This window comes from Pteropus medius, unplaced genomic scaffold (genome assembly GCF_902729225.1).
Source record: "Pteropus medius unplaced genomic scaffold, Ma_sr-lr_union100, whole genome shotgun sequence".
Classification (NCBI taxonomy): Eukaryota; Metazoa; Chordata; class Mammalia; order Chiroptera; family Pteropodidae; genus Pteropus; species Pteropus medius.
The window spans coordinates 3239503-3264949 of NW_024350397.1; the positions used below are offsets into that span (position 1 = coordinate 3239503).

Consider the following 25447-nt stretch of genomic DNA (forward strand, 5'->3'; position numbering starts at 1 on the left):
CAGAATTTTTCCAAGAAGAAAGCAGCGAATGCAAGAGCTCAGAGACTGAGCCCTGTTGGCAGAATGACTTGATGGAAAAAGGGAAGAAAATGACGATGTCATAACAATGCACAATGGCAAAATAACACACAAGATAAAAGCATAATGGAACCAAATAAGTCAAAAATATAATTCTACAAGCAGACAGAATGCAAGCAAAGCTACACTTCTAAATACTTTTTTGCTAAGGCCCTAAATTTATCTCAGAATTATCTTCTGACTCTGTTATTACATAAATTTATATTTTATTTCTAAGATGAATGCTTGATAGAACATTATGTATTAAACAGACTTGTCTTAGCCTATACTCACAACAGAAGATGTGGGGGTAATAGAAAGAAGTTACTTCTGGTGCTCTGCCATCTTACTCAGCCTTACTCAGAAATCTCTGCGTTTCCTTGCTTGTGACTTGCTAGGCAATATCCTCTGGTATCCCTTTCTAAGTCCTCTTAGATGTATGGACCTACCATCATCAGCTTGTCTTCCCTTTCTCTTAGGACATTTTTCAAACAGAAACACCCAGGGGGACGACATTCAGCAAAGTCTAGGGACATTTAGTTGTCACAGAGGAGGGATGAATGCTACTACCATCTGCTAAACACCCCGCAATGCATAGGGACAGCCCCTGCACCAAAGAATTATCTGGCCCAAAAAAGTGACTATTTTTAGAAATCTGAAATCATGTACAAATGAATCTGAATAGCTACCAATATTTGTGTGATAATTTAAAAAACTCAAGGAATATGACGAATGTTATCTGAGGAGCATATAATATGTTGTGTTATAACTATGTACATGTTGATCTTCTCCCATTATAAAGTATGCAGACAGGAACCATGTTATTTACCTCTAACCCCCCTCAAGCTTAACACAATGCCCAGAACAAAGCAGGCTTTTTATGTCTGTTGAACAAATGAGGTAAAGTAAGGTAAGAAAAAAGCAAGTACAATTTACATTACTCATATAACAAACCAGCAGATAATATTTTCCAGAAAACTAGCAGAATGTATCTATCCTTAAGGAGGAAAAAAAACGGTTCTCTGGATTTTTGGATAATATCATATCTATGCAAAATTTATTTTATACAATGGAGCTACATGCCACATGTATACATTTCATTTACTCAATTTTAGCTGTCCATGGAATCACAAAATAAACACAAAGCGTGAATGATTTTAAAAAAATAGAACTGTAAATAGTATGGGTGATTTTGTTCAGCATTCCATCAATAAGTATATGCCCTAGAATGAGTATAAAATTTGAACCACTTCATCAAGTAGATCTTTGTATGGGTTTCTGTGCTAAGTGTCAATCTAACTGTTAAAAAACCATACTTTTGTAACATGATCCCTTAACCCATGAACCATCTGAACTCGACTAAAGGAAAAGCAATCTCTTCTAATATCAAAGGAAAAAAAACTGGCTCTGCTAGAGACTGAATTCTAACATAGCATCTCCTAAAGAGATATGCAAGGGCAATTTTTACTATAGAGGATATTTGTCTTTTTGGTTTATAGGACTGCATTAGAATCTCATCCTCAGGTAGGATATATAAGACATATAAACAAGACATATTTTAGCTTCAATAGATCTAGTTGGTGACTAAGCAGAGAAACAAAGCTAGGATTCTTTCAAATCCTATTACAAAGTTAATTAAGAAGTATCTTAATTGGCAATTCTGGAATAGAAAAATTAGGAAACAATCTAAATGTCTATCCTTAGAAGACTGACTGAATAAATTATGGAACATCCATATAATGAAATATTATATGCCCTAAAAAAAATTGAAGAAGACTGTTATGGGTTGAGTGGAGTGATTGCTTCAGTTCAATGGATAAAAAAGAATTTGCTGATTTTAATAATACAATTAATCAAACTTTTATAATTAGCCCTCTTATTTCTCTGATGAGTTGAAAATGCATCTTTTACTAAGAAAATTTCATATATTTTTATTGGCACACTAGCTAGAAGGACTCTGGAATACTTCATAGAATTCAGGCATAATATCATCCACATAATTTAACTGTATAAAGCCTCCAAAGAGAAGAAATACTTACCCAACTTGTGCTACTTCCTTGAGTTTTGGTAAAGAGTAAAGATGAACCCTGCAACACAGCCCAAGAAGACAGCCAGTTCTTTCTATAATGATAAAGATGACAAATGTAAGTTCTATCCAGTTTTTCCAATCAAATTTTAAGGAATAAAAAAGACTTAGTTGTTATCAGTGTTGTCCATAATTTACAGTCATTATTGACATTTAATTGTTTTTATTGGAGAGAGAATGCTAATGGAAATTACAACCATTTTATGGTCCCGACCTGATCATAAAGGCCCCCAAACAAATGAAGTTAGAAATACAAGTTACTGGAATAACTATATACCTAATTATATAGTCAGTTCCATGTTCACATGGGACTAATCCATCACATTTGTGATTGACGGCACTAAAATTTATTTTAAAGTCACAAGAATTGAACACCATAATTGGCAAAGATTCTTACTCACAATTAAAAACTAGACAAACATGCTTATCTTATCCAATTCTTTATAGATACCAATCGTTTTATATTTCTTGGTTATCCTCCGTCCCCTAATGAGTCTAAATCAGGTAAACAGTATATGACCAGGTACATTAGTATATGATTAATTATATATTGATTGACCACTGAAGTTATTAAGATGAGAATTTTATTTTCCTAAATTATAAAATCAACTATTTTATTTTCCTAAATTATAAAAACTCGGAATACAGAAATGTATGAAGGAAAGACCCTATTTCTTCTCCTTCAACCCATAATCCAGAGGTAACTAATGTTTACCATATAAGGGAAGTCAATCGCTGGCAGGCTAAAATGAATGTCAATTATATCTTCTATAGGATTGTATTAAGGCTTACCTTACACCCAAACATGTAGCCAGTTTTATGAAAACTCTATAGGCACTCAAAAGAAAGTTTATTCTCCATTTTCAGAATGTATAATTTAATATTTATCAATCAGACCTACATTATTATATTATTTTTCATGTTTACTTAAACTTCAAGAATTAAGAAAAGTGGAATAAAGTTTACTACTACTCTGTCAACTAATATTTGACAAGAATACTCAATAAATGGTGCTGGAATAATTGAATATTCACACTTAAAATAATAAAACTAGAAGCAATATACATATTTAATGCAATTCCCATTAAAATTACAATGGCATTTTTTTAAAGAAATAGAACAAAAAATTATCAGATTTGTATGGCACTACAGAAGACCCTGAAAAACCAATTCTAAGAAAAAATAACAAAGCTGGAAGTATCACACTCCCTGACTTCAAATTATACTAGAAAGCAACAATAACCAAAACAGCATGGTAATGGCAGAAAAAGACACACAGACCAATGGAACAGGATTGAGAGCCCAGAAATAAACCCACATATATATGGGCAAATAATTTTCAATGGAGCCAAAATCATACAATGGAAAAGAGAAAGCCTCTTCAATAAATGATGCAGGGAAAACTGGAAAGCCACATGCAAAAGAATGAAACCAGACTATTTGTCACCATAAACAAAAATTAACTCAAAATGGATCAAAAGACCTGAAACAATAAAATATCTAGAAGAAAACACGGGCACCAAACTTATGGACCTTGCTCTTAGGATTTTTATGAATTTGACCCAAAGGTAAGGGAAGTAAAAGCAAAAATAAATGAACAGGACTATATCAAACTAAAAAGCTCTGCTCAGCAAAAGAAACCATCAACAAAACAAAAAGGCAACCAAATGGGAGAAGATATCTGCAAACAATACCTCCAATAAGGGGCTAATATGCAAAATATCTTTAAAAAAACTCATAAATCAACAACAAAAATAAACAATCCAATTAAAAACTGGGCAGAGGACCTGGACAGACTCTTCTCCTAAGAAGACATATGTATGGCCGATAGACATTTAAAAAGAAGCTCAACTTCACTAGCCATTAGGGAAATGCAAATTGAAAGCACAAGATACCACCTCATACCTGTCAGAATGGCTATCATCAACAAGACAAGTAATAACAAGTGTTGGAGAGGCTGTGAGGAAAAAAGAATCTTCATACACTACTGGTGGGCATGTAAATTGATACAGCCACTATGGAAAATGGTATAAAGGTCCCTCAAAAAATTAAGAATAGACCTACCATATGACCCAGCAATCCCTCTTCTGGGTATCTAACCGAATATTTTGGAAACATTTATTTGTAAAAATATATGTACTCCTATGTTCACTGCAGCATTATTCACGGTGGCCAAGACATGGAACAACCAAAATGCCCTTCTATAGATGATTAGAAAAAGAGATGGTATATATATACAATGGACTACTACTCAGCCTTAAGAAAAAGAAGAGATACTGTCACTTGCAACGACATGGATGCATCTAGAGAATATCATGCTAAGCAAAAGAAGTCAGGTGAAAAAAAAAACAAGAATCACATGATTTCACTCATATGTGGGATATAAAACAGAAAACAACAAATTAATGAATAAAAAACATCACAGACACAGACAATACTATGGTGGTTACCAGAGGGAAAAGGGGGAAGGGGAAGTATAAGAGAGTAAAGGGGATGAAATATATGGTGATGGAAGGAGACTTGACTTTGGGTGATGAACGCACAATGCAATATACAATTGACGTATTACAGAATTTTATACTTGAAACTTATATAATTTTTATGAACCAATGTCACCCCAATAAATTTAATAAAATTGAATGAAACCAAAATAAATAAACTAAAGAATGAAACTGGATCTTATACCACTCAAAAAAAATTAACTAAAAATAGATTAAAGACTCAAATGTAAGACCTGAAATCATGAAACTCCTAGACGAAAACATATGAATAAAGCTCCCTGATATGGGTCTTGGTAATAATTTTTTGGATATGACACCTAAAGCTCAAGAAACAAAATCGAAAATAAACAAGTGGGACTACATCAAACTAAAAAGCTTCTCTACAGTTAAACAAACCATCAACAGAGTGAAAGGAGAAGCTACAGAATGGGAAAAAATTGCAAACCATATAGATGATACAGTTAATATCCAAAATACAGAAAGAACTCACACAACAGCAAAAAAAAAAAAAACCCAAATAACCCAATTAAAAACTGGACAAAAGACTCAAATAGACATTTCTCCAAAGAAGATACAGGAAAGGCCAAAAGGAACATGAAAAGATGTTCAACATCACTAGCCACTAGAGAAATGCAAATTAAAATCACAATGAGATATCACCTCATACATGTTTGATTGGCCATCATCGATAAGATGACATAACAAATGATGATGAGAAAGAAAAACCTTGCACACTACTGGTGGTACTGTTAACTGGTACAGCCACTACAGAAAACAGTATGGAAGTTCTTCAAAAAATTAAGAATAGAGTTACCATATGACCCAGCAATTCCAATTCTGAGAATAAAGGAAACAAAAACACTAACTCGAAAAGATATCTGAACCCCTATGTTCATACAGCATTATTTACAATAGCTCAGACACGAAAGTAACCTAAGTGTCCACTGATGGATGAATGAATAAAGAAGCTGTGGTATATATATACATAATAGAGTATTACTCCACCATAAAAAATGAGGAAATCCTGCCATTTGTGACAACATGGATGAACCATGAAGGTATTATGCTAAGTGAAATAAGTCAGACATAGAAGGAAAAATACTGTATGATCTCTTATGTGTGGAATCTTAAAAACAAAACAAAACCTCATAGAAAGAGAATAGACTTGAGGTTACCAGAGGCAGAGGGTGGGGAAGGGGAAACTGGATGAAGATGGTCAAAAGGTACAAACTTCCAGTTATAAGTAAGTACTAGGCATGTAATGTACAACATAATGACTGTAGCTAACATGGCTATATGCTATATAAGAAAATTGTTGAGAGTAAATCCCATGAGTTCTCATCACAAAAAGAAAAATTTTTCCATTTTTTCATTCTTTTTTTATTTTATCTGTACAAGATAGATGTTAGCTGAACCTATTATGGTAATCATTTCATAATATATGTAAATCAAACCATCATGCTGTTCACTTATTACAGTGATGTATGTCAATTACTTCCCAATAAAACGGGAATAAAATTTTAAATAAAAAAAAAAATTTACTACTATTTTCTATTTTTCCTTTCATTTCCTGTTGTTTTTGCTTATGGTTGTTCATGCTTACTTATTTGATGAAAGGCTATTCTTAATGACTAATATTCATACTGGATTTATTCTCAGTGCTCCATCATTTTAAAGTACCTATCTTTGTGATGCTTAATGCTTTTATCCTGAATTGAACATGTCTATTAAGATCTCTATTCTTGCTTTACTTTCTAGACCTGTGACATGACTTTTTTTTTTTTAACATTTCTGATCATTTTTTAGATGTCACTTTTGTATTTAGTGGGGTTTTGTTTTGTGCTTCAGTCTGAGCACTTTTTTCTTTCAGTAAATGAGTATGATCCATATACATTTGTTGATACTGATATGACAGATGTTTGGTGCTTGCTCTGTCATTGTCTTGTTATATCTTCGTTTTATTATTTTATTTTGTGTGAATTTCTTAAAATATTTTGGAAGGATTTATTTTTATTTGTAAATTTATTTTATACTCAATGTTCTATTTCTTTAGATAATATCTACTCATTGCCTACACTGAAAAATGCTAAAATACATTTCCACTTTAAGTAAACTTTTAAGTTTAATTTTCAAAATCAAAAAACTATAGAATAAATATATGTGTGAGAACAAGTACTGAATCTTTGAACATTCAATTAATGATAGTTGTCTCAAGAACTGAAGCATTTGTGTCAATGAGCTACAAGCAAAATTAGTCACATTTTTTTCATGGAACCCATTTTTTTTCCTGAAAAAAATACTGATGGGCATACTTTGATTATTTAGACTTGATTATCAGGCAAGTAGACATTTTCTCTGAAATAAGTGAAGATCTCAAAAATAAATCTCTGTCATTCCAAAGAAAATAAATGATAGTAATTGCTGACATTTGATATGCTGGCTATGCAAGCTGGATTCAGAAAAGAAAGATGCATTTCAGATTTAATTGCAAGCATTTGCTGAATGCTGGAGTGCTCCAAAGAATTTCAGGTTAGTCTATGTTTTATAGACTACAGTAAAGCCTTTTGACAGCATAGATCATGGAAAGCTCTGGGTTGCTCTGAAAGGAATGAATGTGCCTCAGCACTGGAATGTCCTGATGTATGACCTGTACTGTGGACAGCAAGCCACTGTCAGGATAGAATATGGAGAGACGAAATGGCTTCTACAGGCAAAGGTGCCTATAGAGGGTGCATTTTATTTCTCTGTTTAATCTGCATGCAGAACATATTATACAAGAAACTGGGCTAGACTCAGAGGAAAGAGTGAAAATTGTTGGAAGAAATATCAATAACAAGATATGCAGATGATGCCATCTTACTGAAGGAAAGTAGCGATGATGTGAAATGACTTCAGATGAAAGTGAAAGAAGAAAGTGCCAAGGCAGGACTGCATTTGAACATCAAGACAAAAACCGTGACTACAGAATACACAACTTTTTAACATAGACAATGAGGACACTAAAATTGTTAAAGATTTTGCTTACCTTGGTTTAGTCATCAATTCAAATGGAGACTGCAGCCAAGAAATCAAGAGAAGGCTGAGACTCAGAAGGGCAGCAACGGAAGAATTAGGACAGATCACTGAGCGCGAAGATGTGTCATTAGAGACCAAGGCTAAAGTCATTCACACCCTCATATTCCCAGTTACTACATACAGATATGAAGGCTGGACGACGATACAGAAGTCTGATAGGAAGAAAATTAATTCATTTGAAATCCTGTGTTGGAGGAGAGCTCTAGGTACCATAAAGTGCCAGAAAGATGAACAAGTGGGTCCTAGAGCAAATTAAGCTTGAAACATCGCTGGAGGCAAAATGACAAAACTGACTCTGTCCTACTTTGGGCACATCATGAGAAGGCAGGGTTCTTTGGAAAAGACAATAATGCTGGGGAAAATAGAAGGCAATAGGAAAAGGGGAAGACTAAATATGAGATGAACTGACTCCATAAAAGAAACACACAGGCAGGAGTCTACAGGAGCTGAGGAGTGCTGTTGAGGACAGGATGTTGTGGACATCCCTCATTCTTGGGGTGGTCAGGAATCAAAGCTGACTCGACAGCACATAACATGCATTTGTTGACAATAAAAGTTAAAGTTTTTAAAAAGAAAGTAAAGTTTGAAAAACGTGGTATAACTGCCACTGTAAGGTTGACAATTTTCCCATACTCAACAACTTTTCTGGTATTACTGATTTGTGATTCTTTGGTATAAAATAAAATGTGTGCACATGACAATCAGCAAACTTAGTAAACCAATATTTTCCAAATGACCTACAAGATGCTATAAAATTATGCCTGGGTAAAGACTCATTCAAAGTGCAACAGAGAACCATGGATTTTAATGTAACAGTAATGAAAGTTCATTGATGGTTTTAAGTCTTCATTGCAACTGAGTTTTGGTGCAGCAGAAACATTCACAGTTACCTGAGAAGGCTATTAAAATATTCTTCCCTTTTCCAAATATATGTAATAGAGGATTTTCTTCACATACTTCAATTAAAATAATATGTCACAACAGACTGCAAGCAGAGATGAGAATCTAGCTATTTTTCATTAAGCCAGATATTAAAGGTTTGTGAAAATGTAAAACAATGCCATGCTTCTCATAGAAAATACAGGAGTATTTCTTCATAAAAATGCTATCTATGTTAACATGTAACAGGTTATTCGTTTTAAAAGTTAATAAATATTCTTAAAAATGAACAAGTTCTTTGCCGTAATCAATGATTTTTAAGAGTTTTTAAAAGGGTCCTCACATCAAAATATTTGAACCACTAATATACTGGAAATTAAGACGATTTTGCTCAACTCTAGCAAATAAATTTGAAGATGATGAATTGGATAGTCTTAAGAAAACATATATCACCAAAAGAAGTAGAAAATCTAAAAGACTAAGTATCATAGTTAAAACAACACTGAAAATAAAATAGCCAAAGAATTATCTGCACTACATTCGTCAAAAGAGAGAAAGAGAAAAATAAGGCCCAACTTTACAAGTAACTTCTACCAAAGAACAGTTTAAAGAACAGATAATTGCAGTATCTGTAAAGCTATTTCAGAGTACTTAAACCTCTTAAGTACTAAAACCTGACAAAGACGGTTCAATTAAAGCAAATCTAAAAAGCTCAACTACATGCATATTTTAAACTTTCTTAAACAATGGACTGATCTCACTTCGACCATAAAAATCATAGCATTTTAGCAGTTTTTAAAAACTGGGGGAAATGTACTTATCTTACAAAGAAAATTTCTTTAATTCATTAGGAGGTACTACACATGAACCAAAAAAGCCAACAACTCAATAGAAAAACAAAGGGTATGAACTGACAATTCAAAAACAACAAGAAATACAAATAGCTTATGATACTCTACCCCCACCCACCACCACACACACACAAAGAAAAGCAAATGAAAATACCATTTTTTCTCTAATCTTTAATAGCAAAGAATGTGACGACATATTGAACTGGCAAAGGCATGGAGAAATCCACTGTTACTGGGAGGTATGGACTGATACAATGCCTTAACGAACATTATGGAAACATAAAATGACCATTGCATCTGCCCTAGCAGTTCTGCTTTTGTAATATTTATTCTACAAGCATATATACATACCTGCAAAATGAGCTATGCAAGGTACTAGGTATAATACTGTTTGTAATAGCAAAAAAAAAAAAAGTAAACATCTTCAATGTCAACAAATAGACAAGCATATTCACATATTAGCAAATAAATAATAAAACTGTGATATAGCAACATGATACGTAACTATGCAGCAGTTAGTTAGAAACAATGTGGCAGCTTTACATGCAATGAAATAGAACCACCTCCAAGTTAAACTGTCAAAAGACTTTAAAAAAATTAATCTACGGACATACAAATATATTGTCTCTAGAGGAAAACATTACATCTCATTAGATTTAACTGGTTACCTCTGGGGAGAGAAACTGGTGGCTGGGTGACTAACTTTTGACTAAATATTTTATGTACCTTTGTTTTTTGCCATGTGCATTTATTACTTATTGAAAAAAAATTTTAATAAAGCTAATGCTTGCTGAAAATCCTCTGCCTTATAACCTAAGTTTAATATCACCTTAATATGTTAAGACAAAGGAAAATTTTCATACATTTCATGACAATCTTACATACATTAGAAAATATAGTTTGAAATTATTATGAACCTTTAAACATTTCTACTAGAATATAATTATATTCAGTTTTTATTTATTTCAATCAATGATACACATCAGAATATTTATAATTTGTGTACTTACCGAACCTTTTTTCCATTTTCAGTAATTTTTGTTACATTTAGTAATCCATATTTCTCTTGACCCTATGGAACAGAGTAATACTAAATATATATCATTCATATAGATAATGAAGTCCAAATTCTTACATGACTGAATCAAAAATGATCTGATACTCTAAAAATTAGCTTAAAAGATTAGTTTATATGTAATGTGTTTAGTTCTTTGGCACATTAAGAAAATAACTTCCTCATACTTCTGTAACTTTTTTTCAGTAATTTTAAAATTAAACACTTCCTCTTCTCCAATCATAGCAGCCCTAAGGTATTTTGCTATCAAAATAGATTTCCATATAAATGCTACAAGTCAGCACTGGAAAAATGATTTATGACTTCCTATTCAGAGAAACTGATACAATGCTACAATGATAAAAACCACAAAAAAATGAATTTACTTTGCTTTTACTTTACAACAATATAGTCTGAAAATTATTTAAGATATTAACCCACTTTGTCAGAATGTAAACATAACTAAGTAGAACAAATGCAGTTACTGGTACATAATAAACTACTTAAAAGTTACAGTACTATGCATGGAACTGGCCTCAATGTGGCATAAAAAATTCAGTATGTGCTTATTAAACATATTATCAGATAGTAAATTGGGCTCTGGACAAACTAGATATATTAGTCAGTTAATGTCAAAAATAGTGACATAGCTTTATCATCAAACCCTATGAATGCAAAAGCCACTGTGCTCAAGTTACATACTACTATCTTATTAAAATCCTTCTAGGTGGAATTAAGGAAACATTTTCTTATTGTTTTAGCTTCCTATATTCAAATGAATTTAATCAAAATGAGTTGGTGCCTATAGTTATCATCAACATTAGTAAGCATTGTATGTACATGACAGAGCAGTCAATTTTACTTCAAACGAAACACACAAACACACAGAAAAAATTATTACCAATTCAGAATTTATTTCTGGTTATTTAACTCACATCTCAGCTATTTTCTCTATGTACTTTAATTACAAAAAAAAAAAAATCTTTCTTGTATGGAATTTAAACATAATATTAAATACCCTCTCATTAATGTCTAAAAGATAATGTTTGAAAGTTTTGTCTGGTCTGATAAAAACACATCTATGGACAAAGCTGACAAACTATTGCTGATCTACATTTTTGGTATACTGGGAACCTGTGACATACTCACATTAAGTTTTACTATAGTTTTTCATAAAGCATAAGTTAGACCTCCTTAGATATGCAAGTCTGATACATCTTATAAGAGCCTTTGTTGCCTCTCAACACAAGCATTAACTACACAATTATAAGTATGTATATGCTGTTCAGTAACAACATTATCCATTTACTATCTTAATTTACTATTCCAAGCAGGGAAGAAAAAAACTTTCAATGATATAGGAACTAAGTAATAACCATACTCTGGGAGGACGGGCACTGATATGTGAGCACAAGAACAGAAAGGTCCAAAAGGAAGAATCAAGCCTACAAAAAATCCCGAGGCTGGAACTGTGTGAGGCAACAAAGCAGAGGCAGGAAGGAAATACAGGTGTCCAAATATAAAGAGATGGCCATAGTGACAAAGAGCCTAAGCCTAAGGATGAGAGAGACACTCTAAATCAGGGATTCTTACCTGAATCAATGGATGGACTGAAACTGGTACGAAATTGTGCATGTATATGCATCATTCAAGGAAAGGGTCCAAAATGTTCACGAAATTCTCACAGAGATCAAGACCCAAGTACTAATGCTCTAAGTATTAAGCAATCTAACTTGAACATAAAATAAGAACAAAATTTGCCATATCAGAAATGTACAAAAAAAAATTACTATACAATGTGATAAGTGCTATGAGAAAGGTAAATCTAACTCGATGGGGAAAAGGAGTACAAGAAGACTTTGGAGACTGACACTTGAGCTAAGAAGAGTTAGCTACATGGAAATAGGCGATGAAAATAACAGACAGCACAAAGGCACAGAAGCGAGAGAGAGCATATCATATATGAAGGCCTTTAACTTCCTCAGAATGTTGGGTGAGGTGAAGAGCAAGTAATGAGGCAGTAGAAAGAATGAAATAAGAAAGGGTATCAGATTGGGATCCACCTAGAATACTATTCTAACAATCATCATAAGTGACGCTGAAGACCTGAGCTAGGGCAATGACAATGAGAATAAAGAGGGCCCAAATTTGAGATTCAGAAGACAGAATGAACAGGGACAAGATGCGAGGGTGAGAGGGAAGATTTGAGGGAAACTCCCAAGTTTGAGCAAATGGGTAATGGTGGTATCTCAGCAAGTTTTTTAGAGAAGCTTTCCTTGACCACTCTTAAGTAGGAGCTTCCCCACCACTCTCATTATTTACTACTACCCCCAGTTTGTTTCCTTCATTGCATTTAATGCAAAGTAAAACTATATATCCATTATTTATTCACTGTCTACTCCATCAGGCTGTACGCTGGGACCATATCTGTTGGGTTCATCAATGTATGACCACAGCATCTAGTATGTAGTTCAATATATATTTGTTGAAGTAATTAACCAACGAATTAGCAGTGCTATCACAAGAAAAAATGTTTTAAAAGCTTTAACTTTCAAACACTAAAGTTTCTGAACCTGACATAACAATGTCAAGTAGGCAGATGAATAATATAGGTTTGGCTCTGCAGGTGAGAGATCTGGGGATAAATTTTAGACAGATCTTTATTTCAAATTACTGGTATACTTTCTCTACTTAATGAAATTCAAAATCAATTAATGTTTTTGTGTTGCTTACTAAAATAACTTCATAAAAATATCTTGTTAAGTCTCGTAAAAAATGCCCACATTCACACATGAATATATCAGTCCAAACATAGTGGATATGCAAAGAAAATTTCATATTGAAAATAAGCAGAGGCCATGCCACCCTGAACACGCCTGATCCCATCTGATCTCGGAAGCTAAGAAGGGTCAGGCCTGGTTAGTACTTGGATGGGAGACCACGTAGGCGCTGTTGGTGTACAAAAAGAAAAAAAAAAGCAGAAATGTTTTAATAAGGATTAGCAAAATATGATTAAAATCTTAATCAAAAAGACTGTAGTAAGATTATCCTATCCTAACAAGGCAAGAAAATAATAAAATGTCATTTCTATGAAGTAATTTCAGAAAACTTCCACAAGTTCATAATCACTTTGCAGGCTCCAGAACTTCTAATCAATTGTGGCATCCACTTAGTAAAACAGGCATTTCCCAATTTAGGCTAACAAATATTATGCATCAAAATCAATACAGTCCATCAAAATCCTATCTTCAGTTAATCATAATTGTTTAATACTAAGATTCCTTTTATACAGAAAAAGTAAACTTGCACAATGATACAGTGTTGAAAAAGAACCAGAAGCTTCCAAAACAGGTAAATCCACAGAGACAGAAGGTAAACTAGTGGTTGACAGTGGAGAGAAGGAAAGAAGATGTGTAGTGATTGCTCAAGGGGTCTGAGTTTCCCTTAAAGGTGATGAGAATGTCCTAAAACTAGGAAGAAAGGGTAGTTGCAAACACTGTAAATATGTTAAATGCCACTGAACTGTGTAGGTTAATTCTATGTTATGTGAATTTTGCAATAAAAATTTAAAAAATCAATTGTTATTAAAAAAATATTAAAATTACATTTAAAAAAAAAAGCTTCAGCATTATTCAACAAAAAAAACTACCAAATTTGTCTACTAATACTTTTGTTAAAGAAAGTGGTAACACGTCCTTTTCTCCAAAATGAGTAATGCATTTTTATACTGTAATTGGAAATACAGGTTGAAAAGTTCAAGTTTCCAAACTGTATATTCTAAAATTTTATTCAGTAATCTGGAACTTTAAAATGCATATTCTCAGAGGCACATTGGGACGAATGGAGAGTAGGTTCTTAAATCGGCCCACAAATTCCTATCTAATCCATACTGCAGTCATACTATAGAGGAATATATTTTAAAAAATGTTTAAATGTATACACTGCCTATTTCCAAAAATGATTTGAAGGGACTATGAAAAATAGCAATAATGTATTTGGAAATGAAACAAAAATGAACATGTTTAAAATTTATATTAAGAAATGGATTTTAAATCTGCTTTGATTAGAAGAGATAGAATGAAAAGATCATGCTAAGTGAACAAGGCCTGTCAAAAGAGACCACATATTTTACATGATTCTATTCATAAGAAATGTTCAGAATAGGAAAATCCAGTGAGACAGAAGGAAGATTACCAGTTGCTTAGGGCTTGGGGGGATCTAGAAATGGGCGATAGCAAATGAGTACAGGGGTTTCTTTCTGAGGCGAGGAAAATATTCTAAAACTGACTGCGATGATGGTTGCACATGCCTGAATATATCAAAAACAACTGAACTGTACACTTTTAAGGGGTGAACTGCATGGTATGTGAGTTACATTTCAAGAAAGCTTTTATAAAAACAAAACAAAGAAGAATTTGGAAAGGTAGATGGTTAATTTGCAGAGATTTTAAGATGACGTCAACAGCTAACACTGATTATCATATCATTTTCATTTCTAAATGTGTGGCTTCCTTTTTCTTACCACTAAGGCTTTATACCAACCAGATTTTAACTCATAAAGAAGGACAAAATATCTCCTTGTCCTGACTGAGTAAGAGTGGGAAAGACAGGCAATACTCAGTGGAACTAGGACAGGAGAGACAAGGGAGCCAAGAGCCAGGGAGGGAGAAGCAGTCAATGGGGGCAAAAACCTCAGTGAGGAGGGCAAGACAGCATGGAAAAGGCGTGTTCCCAGCGGTCCCCATTCCGAGGGAAAGGGGCAGCTGAGTGAAAACAAACTGGTCTCGGGTGGAATTAACAGAGCCGTTTTTTCTTTTTTTCCCACCTGAAGATACATAAAGCATGAAACAGAATGTTGGTGAGGCAGTTCCCTGTTATGGCCATCAGAGGGTACCATGAGTCCAAGATGGTCTACTGCTTCCAAACTCGTCAGAAAATGGCTACTACATGGGGAAAAAATTAGCCAGCAGTCCTTTGTAACTCCATGTGGAACACTTACAAATTCCTAATTCTAAGATTACCTAGTAATTCCCTTTTACCAAAATATACATAATTTATAAAAAGTTTCCTTAGGAATTGTGTATTATCTATACTTAAAATAACTTTAAAAGGCTTTCTGCCTTTTTCTAGATAAACTGATATTGTAGTAACAGCACCTTAGATACATACTCTTGACAAAACCGTTAAAATCATGTTCACTTTTATCTTTACTTAATGTTTATGTACCCAGGACTGTGTTAAATAATGCAAAGATAAAAAGTAGAAATATAGCCCCTATCTACCACTTAGAAGTTTAAAATCTTAGTAGGGAGACGAGGGGTAAATGAGGTAGCTTTCACGCCATTCAATGAAGTAAGTGACCTAGGAGTTCAGAAAAAAAAGATCATTATCATGCTGAGGTTAGTCTGGCAAAGCCTCCTAAAGAGTCAGCATAAGATTTAACTGTAAAGTGTAACTAAGAAAAGCCAAGGACCACTGCAGGGAGGGGAACTGCCTGAGCAATGTCAGAAGGAAATGTGTACAACATGTGACATGAACCATGAAAGACCTGACTAGGTTAGGAAATAGAGAAAGAGTTAGAAAAGTGAATTGCCACATCTGTGGAAATCCTTGGTTCTAAAAAATCGGAAGTATCCTAAATAACAATCTATTATAGTTTTATAAAATAAGGAAAGTTCCTTTTAAAAAGCTTTAAATGCTTCATGTATTCGTTCGACATTTACTGAACAGCTACTATCTGGCACTGCAATAGGTATTGGAGTGAATCTGTTCCTGCTCTAATGAAGCTTTTGTCTTGTGAGGAAGACAAACATTAATAGAGAGTTCAAGGTTCCTAGAAGATATAAGAAATGAAAAGAGTAACTCTATCTTATGTAATCAGATAACATATAATTAAATGCTATGAAGAGGACTGATTATAGGGAAACCTGACCAAACATAAGATTTGAGTAAAATTCTCTGGAAAAGCCAAGTTTGAACTGAGCTCTAATGAACAAAGAGACGTTAATCATGCAAAGATGTGGGAGAGAAATGTTTCAGTGGGCAGAGGAACGACAGTGCAAGGACTTGAAGCTGAAAAGCAGGCTCCTCTGAGGAATGAAAAGAAAGGCAGTGTAGCCAGAGGAAAACAAGCCAGGAGAAAAAGAGTAGGACCAGCAAGTATGAGGTGAGGCTGGAGAAGCAGTCAAGAGCCAGAGCATGCACAATCTCAGAATCCTCATTAAAAATTTCAGTCTTCAGTCTAAAACAAACGGGAAGCCAGTAAAAAAGAAGAGCAAGATAAACAAATTACAAGAAAGACTGGGAGGGACATCAGATATAGAGATCAAGTAAAATTACATCCCAGTTAAGACAGTGTCTGAAGAGAAGTCACTCGAGGGGTTTTCGATTTAGGGGGAACTTAAAGATGAGTTACATTTCTCTAATATTCCTCTAGGATAGACTGGGCACTATTTTATAGCATAGAAAGACAACAGCATCTATGCTCATTAAGGAGGGAGACACTTCTTACCTTTGGATTGGTGTCCTGAGGAAAAAGGGTAAAGTATAATTTGATAGGATTCTGCAGGGATTTTTATATTTGATTTTTAAAACCAAACAAATTCATCATTTACAAATATGGTATAGAAATTAATTACGAAGATACCATATTTTGCACAAAAAGGGGCTTTAAATCAACAAAATCTGGTTTTTAACTTAAACCTATTTTAATTGTGATTATCTTTTTAAACCAATGAGATTTAATAGAAGCCCAAGAAATAATTAAACATTATACTTAGAGAAAATTAATTTATTTGAAATTGATTGAAATAGCTGGACTATATTATACTATTAGCTACTATCATACTAACTGTATCTTGGTGCTTTGATGCAGAGGGAGAAGACTCATTTTCAGGAAAGCAGGGTTTTGAGGCAGGTGGAGATTCCTATAAGAAATAAGTAATGAAAAATGTTACTCTATATAATTATATTTCTCCCTCTTTCTCAGTGGGAGAGCTTAAAAGGAGAGGCTAAGAAATTCCCTAGTTATTTTTCTTTAAGAGTCAGCTCTGAAACTAATAAGGTACTGATTTGAATACTACAGACGTCAGAAACTTTATGAAATATGGCCTATATTATTCCAATTAAATACCACACACAGAATTCCTCAAAGAAAATGATGCATGTTGACTTAAAATCATGATGTTACATCAGCTTGAAACAACCATATTTAAAATAGGTAAAATCTAAAACACTTGTAGATAAAAATGTAATAGTCACCATACTGATTGCTCTTGTTGTGTTAGGTATGAATACCTAGGATTACACAAGGAATAGCCACAGAAATTACTTGGCTACTGACAGAATGAGAACTTTATTTTAGTCAACAGCTATGTAGGAAATTATATTAAATTGCTATGAATATTTGATATTTAAAGTAATTTAAAGCTAACATTCCAATTATTAGAAATAAGCAAGATTTTTTTAAATGCAAAGAAGAAACCTCAAATTAAAAGATTAATATCTCACCAGAAAAAAAAGAGTTTTAATGTCTAATCCCACAAGAATAGGGATAAACCAATAAAGTGCTTTTTTAAAGCAGCTCTGCTTTGTCGATATTGAAGTATAGTGTGTGATTTCTACCACAGATGTTTATAATACATGGAAGATAAGCCTGAAAAAACTGTTTTTTGGTACCAACAGCCAAACTCCATTTAAATTTCTCCATTCCCCTAGATGTTTTGAATAATTTCAGGAAGAGAATTTAAAAAAACATATGCTAATACCTATTATTAAATTTTCCTATAAAACCATAATTTCTATGAACATTCATTTTCACATCTGTATCAGTCTACTTTTCTATGCTTATGAAACCTGAGAATTTATATGAAATCACAACACATAAACTGTTAACACCCATTTACTTAAAAAAAACTTCAGGTTTATATCCCATATAATTTGTAAACAAAGAAACTAATCAGCAGCAAAAGTTTACAGGATAACTCTTGAAGGGACAACCTTCTAAATCAAACATCCTAGGTCTACACTATTAATAGAGAAAATATTACAATCATATCAAACATATCTTTACAAAAAGAAATTACACTTAATGTCCAAATCTGTTTAGCCTCATTTAAGTATTTTTTCCTGACAGCTTCAGATGTTTCAATTTCTTTTCTTTCAACTTCTAAAAGTGTCTAATATTAAAACAGTCTGAGAAAAAAGAGGCACGATCTAATAACCCACAAACTAGAAAATAAGTAAATGAATGAAATGAATGGTAATAATTTATTTTTATAGCATTATCAATCCTACAGAAATAAAAAATACATCAAATTATAAATTATTATAAATGAAAAGCAATTTTACATTTATGCATTTATTTATATTTATAAATGTATATGCATATATAAATATGCATATCTTAAATGACTACAAACGGGGCTACGAATAGCAGGTTTTAGCAAAAATCACATATAGGCAGAAACAAACAGATGTATCATATATATACACACAGACATACACACATCTCCTTCCTCCAAGTTTGTCTGGCAATTCAATTAGGACTTATGTCATCATAACAACTTTTGCTACACAGTCGTGGGTTTCTGTGATTACATTTCAACTTATAAACAGTTTATACCTTCACATTAATAAGTCAGATAGTCTGCTTTTGTATAGTCCCTCTTTCATAGCCTCAAATCTGAAAAAGGTATATACTAGGTGGTGATAATAGAAAAGTTTACTTGGTAAAGCAATTATCTATGATTCCATTTGTAAAGGGTAAGATGTGGGGGTGAGGGGGCGGGAGAGTTCTACCCAAAATAAGTAAATCTCTGGTCTCAAGAAAATCATGTTTTACAACTCTGAAACAATTAGATGAAAAAAGGAAATGTAATAAGAACTTCCTGTGAGTTATTCTAATAATAGACTGAAAATGAATCTCAAGAAAGATTAAAAAGAAATTGTAAATCTACATCAGCAAAATAACAATCTTTTTTGCTTTAGTATGAAAGGCAATAGGGTTGGTTAAACAATGGCTTTTGCATTACAGCATTATATATGCTATTCAGGAGCTTTCTATATACATTGAATTGAAATCTGGTTCTCAAAGTAAAATGAATTTTTCTATTAAAATCTCTAGGAATCTTACCTACTCAGGTTAATCACAATGTTAATATATTTTCAAGCATTCTTCAGTAGCACAGACTGCAGAATTTCAACCTTTTAACATGCCCTCTACATTCAACCATATAATGTCCTTACAAAATCAGAAACCAGTCTACTACTTTCATTCATTGTTCTGTTGGTCCATCTTATAATGTGTGTAGACTGTCTCTACAGATCCACAAAGGTCCACATTTTAATTCAACAAAGACCAACTTTCTAGTCACTTGTAGTACTAAAAACAAACAAAAAACAAACAAAAAAATCTTATTTTGACTGATAGACTGAGGTAATTTATAAAAGAATTTAATCAAGTATCCAAATTTAGAGTTCATTCTGTTTTCACTAACACACCTAAAAATGTAGGAAGCCTGTTAATTATCCAAAAAAAGAAGGCTGAAAGTAAAATAAAAAGTCTCCAATGATGAATATCTTTTTAAAATAATTTATTTTTACCACCACCTTCACATTTTACCATTAGCATGCCTGATGTTCTGATTTCCTACTCCATCCCCCAAATGAAGGCACAATGAAAAGATGTAACTCACAAGAAAGTTAAAAAATGTATGGCTTTTCTATTCTGATGTTTGCATCAAAATCCATCCCCCATATGAAACTGAGAACTTTAATTCTCAGACTGATAAACGAAGCCCTTTGTGCAGAGAGCATCTAGGGAAACAGAGGAGTAGGATTCCAACCTTCCCTGGGAAAGGGACATTAACTGTCTCTACTAGAAAACCTCCTGGAGACTGAAGACAAACAATAACAGATATCTGATTTTAAAACAGGATTATAAAAAAAAAAAAATCTGGCAATTACTAGGCTCAAATGTATCAAGGTATATATACGTCATTAAGCTACAAATAAGCAGGTCCACTGTGCAAAAATCAAAACACTTCAAAACCAAAACCCACTCCAGAACAAACTGATGCCATGACAATAAAACAGGACTCACCAAGGTATGAGATTCAGCTAAGTAGAAAACAATAAAGAACTTGCCAAAACTCAACAGATTTTCTCAAACACTCCTACCTTGTCATTGGTGTCCAGCACAATGGTGCTATGTCTCCACTTTGTTAATACTATTGGTTCTTGCAGCCGCCTGTCCAGGCTCCTACTTTTAATTATTTCTCTTTGTTGTTGGGATGAAGCATTATACTAAAGAAAACAAAGTATACTTCATAAATAATAGAAATGAAACTAGAATCTAAACATGCTGGCTCCCAATGACATATGACGGTAGCAAAGTTCGTCATCTGACACTAACGTGAATTTTCTGGCCTCGGTTTTCTCGACTTTGAACAGCATTGTGGTACAACTGAGAAGATCATAGATTTGGTGTTATCCTTGGCAAAATATTAAATTTCCCTAAGTTTCATGAAATACCTCATTCACAAAGTTGATATAAGGATTAACGAAGCATAAAAATACCAAATATTGCCCTGATAGGTTCTCAATATAAATTATCATAATTTATAAATAGAGATCATTAGAAAATTAATTTTTTAAGGTTCCTAACACTTCTAAAATCCATGTGAATTCAATTTTTGGTTTAGATTTTAAAAGGAATGCTTGTATACACTGTACTAGTATTCTCACATTTAAAGGGTTCTTTTGTTTGTTTTCACTTATAGGCCAAGCCAAACATACTATAGTTTCTCTGAAATGATAAAATATAATCAGGTCAAAAGGTAGACGGCTCCTAGTTCTAAAGACCAACTCTGAATACACCAGTTGTGTACAAAGGATAGGTAATATCCACCAAAAAAATTGCATATAAAATTAAGAACACATTACCAATAAGGCATTAAATCATTTAAATGTTTGAAATGTCAAGCAGATCACCAAACATAAAAATTTGAGAAATGTGAGGTTCAAGAGCTATGCTGCTTTATACGGGCAATTTTAGTGAATTATAATAAAATAACATATCTGTTTTTTAAGGGATACATTCTTCTCCTAAAACCAAACGATACCTAATATATCTATTCTCCCCACCTCTAAAAAGCCCAGTAAATCTTAAAATTTAATGACTTTGATTGTAAGTTTAATAAAAGTACCTTTGGAGATGTTTTAATATTTAAAAAAATCTTCCAACATCTTTCTCCACAATATGCCATTTCTTTTCTCTAAAGTGAGTCCATACAGCACCCTCCTCCTGAAAAAACCTGTCTCCCAAAGCTACTACCTCATTCTTCACAAAAAAAAATTGCCAAAGCCAGGCAATCATATGTGGGTGTTTGTTTTTAATTCACTGTTGCTTAATCTTAAAATTTATCACAGATTAACAAAAGGATCATTTCTAGAAAAAACAAAGATGAAGCTTAAAGGGTACCAAAAGCTTCTATGCTAGAAATCTCTAAGTGAAAAGAGACCAAATTATAAATAGGGCTACTTTTTCCCTTTAATATAATCATTGCTAGCAATAATTAAAATGGATAGTTGTATGAAAGCTTGTATATGAACTTTAATGGATACCTAACCCTAGCCTTTGAGCTTTATAATGATATCTGTTTAAAAATCTTTTCTAAGTGGCAATAAAAATAATGTAAAATTAAACTGGGTAATAATCACAATTTTAACAGTATGTTCATAAAAGCCAATAAAGCATAAATAAAACATAAAATCTAGTGTAGGCAGCAGAAAAAAATAGTGTCGTAATTAAAGAAAGAGAAGAAGATTCTACAGTTGAAACATACACACGCATACCTAGAGTTAAACAAAATAGCTAAAACGTAACATTTTTCTAATCTCTTTAAAAACACCTTCTGTTTTAAAATTCTTAATTGGATTTTTATTTGAATTATTTCAAACATATACAAAAGAATAGAGACTATAATGAAAACCCACCATCAAGCTTTAGCATATCCAATTTAAGACATTTGCTTCAGGTACTTTTAAAAAAAAAAAAATTATAGACATATCAGAGGCCCTCTAAACACAGCTTCCAGATTCCATTCCTCTCCCTCTTCCTCGGCAGTACCAAGTCAATGTTCATCATTCTCATGTATTTTATAATTTGATACATACTTATACATCTATAAATATATATTGTTTTAAATTTTATGTAAATAGAATCATACCACATGCATCATTCTTCACTGCTTTTTTCACTCAACATGTTTTTATTTTAAAAATATATCCACATTGGTGGGTATGCAGCTCTAACCATTTACTTTCACTTCTACATAATACCACAATTTAATCATCTGCCTAATTCATTTAGACATTTCCAAGGTGGTAGTACTAATATGCTCTCCTACCAGAACATGGTGCTTTTCACTGCCCTACTTGGTACTGTTGCACTCACACACATCTGTATATATAAAATAAATGTAGTACACATGTACACTTTTTTTAAAAAATCTATCTGATGGGTAAAATGCTATCTCATTGTTTTAATTCACATTTTCGTGGTTACTTGTAAAACTGAGTATCTTTTCATGTATTTATTTCATGTATCTCCTCTTCTGTTTATTGCTAAGTCATACATTTTTCCTCTTTGCAACTGGGTCATCTTTCTCTTCCTGGTATGTACAGAAAGAACCAGGATGTTCTCTTTATGTTTTGGATTCTAAACCTTTGTAAGCTACGTGAGCTCAATAGACCTTTTCCTAGTCTGTAGCTCATCATTTCCCCTTTATGGTGGTATTTTTTACATTAGAAGACATTTTAATTTTGATATAGTTACATATGTCAATCTTTCCTTTCATAATTTTTTCTTATATAATCTTAAGAAATATTCCTACGCTGAAGTCACAGATATTCTTTGATATATCCTTCTATAGCTTTTAAATTTTTATTATATTTATGTTTCTAACCTACCTGGAATTAATCATTAAATGTGAGGTCAAGATTTGTATTTAGTTTTTTTTTCAAGTGAGTAACCAGTAACCTTAGCAACATTTATTGCACAGTCCATGCTTAACCCATTGATCTGTAATGCCACATCCTAGCTTTCTATTCTGCTCCGGTTTATTTCCCTATACATGTGCCCTTACAACTCTATCTTACTCACCATAGCAGCAACTCTGTCCCTCATATGCCCCTTCACACACAAACACATTCTCCCTACTCAAGAGTATTTTGCTTTTTCATAGACCTTTGTTTGCAAATAAAATTTAGCATGAGTTCCAAAAAGGTGGAGAGGAGAACAGTAAATGGAAATGCAGTAAATTTACAGACTAATGTGGACACATAAAATTAAGTCTCCCAATTCAAGATCATAATGATATACAGTGCCATTTATTAAGGTCTTCTTTTACACCCTTCAATTCTGCTCTGAAATTTTATTTAAGAGCTTACAAACTTTAATAGGCATCTTCTTACTTATAATTCTTACTGTAACTGCTGCTCCTGCTAATATAAAGATTTTTTTCCTATCACAGTATAAACTATTTACTAGAGAAATGAGTAGATTTTATGTTGATTTTATACCCAGCAACTCTGCTGAACTCTCATCAGTTTTGAGTTTATAGATTCTTTTGATTTTCTAATGAAAAAAGTGTTCTCAATTATATTACAGATATCCACTTTCCGAAAGTTCGTATTATGCCACTTCCCTTTTACAAAACACCTACCTTAGTAACTGTTTTCAGCAACCAAAAGAAATCCAAAGAGGATTTTTGCTTTTACAAAAAAAGCTGTCACATGCTCCACCTCATTTCGGCTTATGAAATGTTTCATACTTTCTGAGAGCAGGAGAAACCTGTTATTTCCTTTTCTTATTTTATTGTTGAATAGAAGCAGTGATAGAAAACTTCTAAGCTAGTTCCTAACTCTAATGAGAAAGCTTCTGTAATGAGATTTACTGTAGATTTGGTAACCTTTAGCATGACGTAACATATCGTTATACTTGAAGTGATCTTCTAGAAGCATATAGTTGAGTCATGGTTCTTTATCCATTCTGAAAATCTTAAGAGGTGGGATTAGAACATTTACATTTAATATAATTGTTTACATATTAGGATTAAGTCTGCCATTTTATTATTTGTTTTCTGTTCTGTTTACATTCCTGTTTCTCCTTTCTTGCCAGCCTATGGGCTACTTGAGTGGTTTTTACTACCATATTTTATCTGTACAGATGTTCCCTGACTTACAATGGGGTTAGGTCCCAAAAACACCATCATAAGTTAAATATATCATAAGTCAAAAATGCATTTAATACACTTAACCTGTCGAACATCATAGCTTAGCCCAGCCTACCATAAATGTTCTCAGAAAACACTATCCGAAAAACACTGGCAATACAGTATACTGTAGAATACCAGTTGTTCACCTCATGATTACGTGCATGACTGAGAGCTGTGGCTCACTGCCGCTGTCCAGCATCACGAAAGAGTACTGCATGCATAATCTTTAGCCCAGGAAAAGATCAAATTCAAAATCTGAAGTGTGGTTTTTATTGAATGCCAATCACTTCTGCACCATTGTAAAGTCAAAAAAATCCTAATTTGATTCACTGTAAAACAGTACTGTCTGTAGTCTTTAGTCTATCTCTTGTTACAGTTTTTTAGTGCTTGCTTTAGAGATTACAAGTTACATAATTTATCACAGTCTATCAGTATTTTTTTTGCAACTTCAAGTGACATGTAGAAATCTTACTGACAATTATATCACATTACTCTCCCCTCTTTATGGTATTGTCTTAAATATCTCTGCATACAATAAATGCTATGTTAGAAATGTTATAACTTTTGTTTTAAATGTCAACCATAAATTTTTAAATCCAGGACAAAAGTCTCAGATAATCACCCTTCCCATTATTTCCTCATTCCTGATGTTCCACGTTTTCTTC

General features: G+C 32.9%; 1 protein-coding gene across 7 annotated transcripts in view; it reads right to left on the reverse strand.

The window, feature by feature from the left end:
* ARHGAP12 (Rho GTPase activating protein 12) overlaps nt 1-25447 on the reverse strand; it is a 115350-nt gene that overhangs the window by 16132 nt on the left and 73771 nt on the right. For 3 of the 7 annotated variants that reach the window (XM_039839751.1, XM_039839754.1, XM_039839753.1), the window contains 2 exons: nt 10460-10521; nt 2097-2178 (listed from right to left, as the gene is read on the reverse strand). In XM_039839751.1, the coding sequence (XP_039695685.1) occupies nt 2097-2178; nt 10460-10521 (144 nt within the window). Of the gene's footprint in view, nt 1-2096; nt 2179-10459; nt 10522-17354; nt 17430-20682; nt 20809-25447 lie in introns of all 7 variants that reach the window. The other 4 variants (XM_039839748.1, XM_039839750.1, XM_039839749.1 and 1 more) reach the window with 2 other exon arrangements.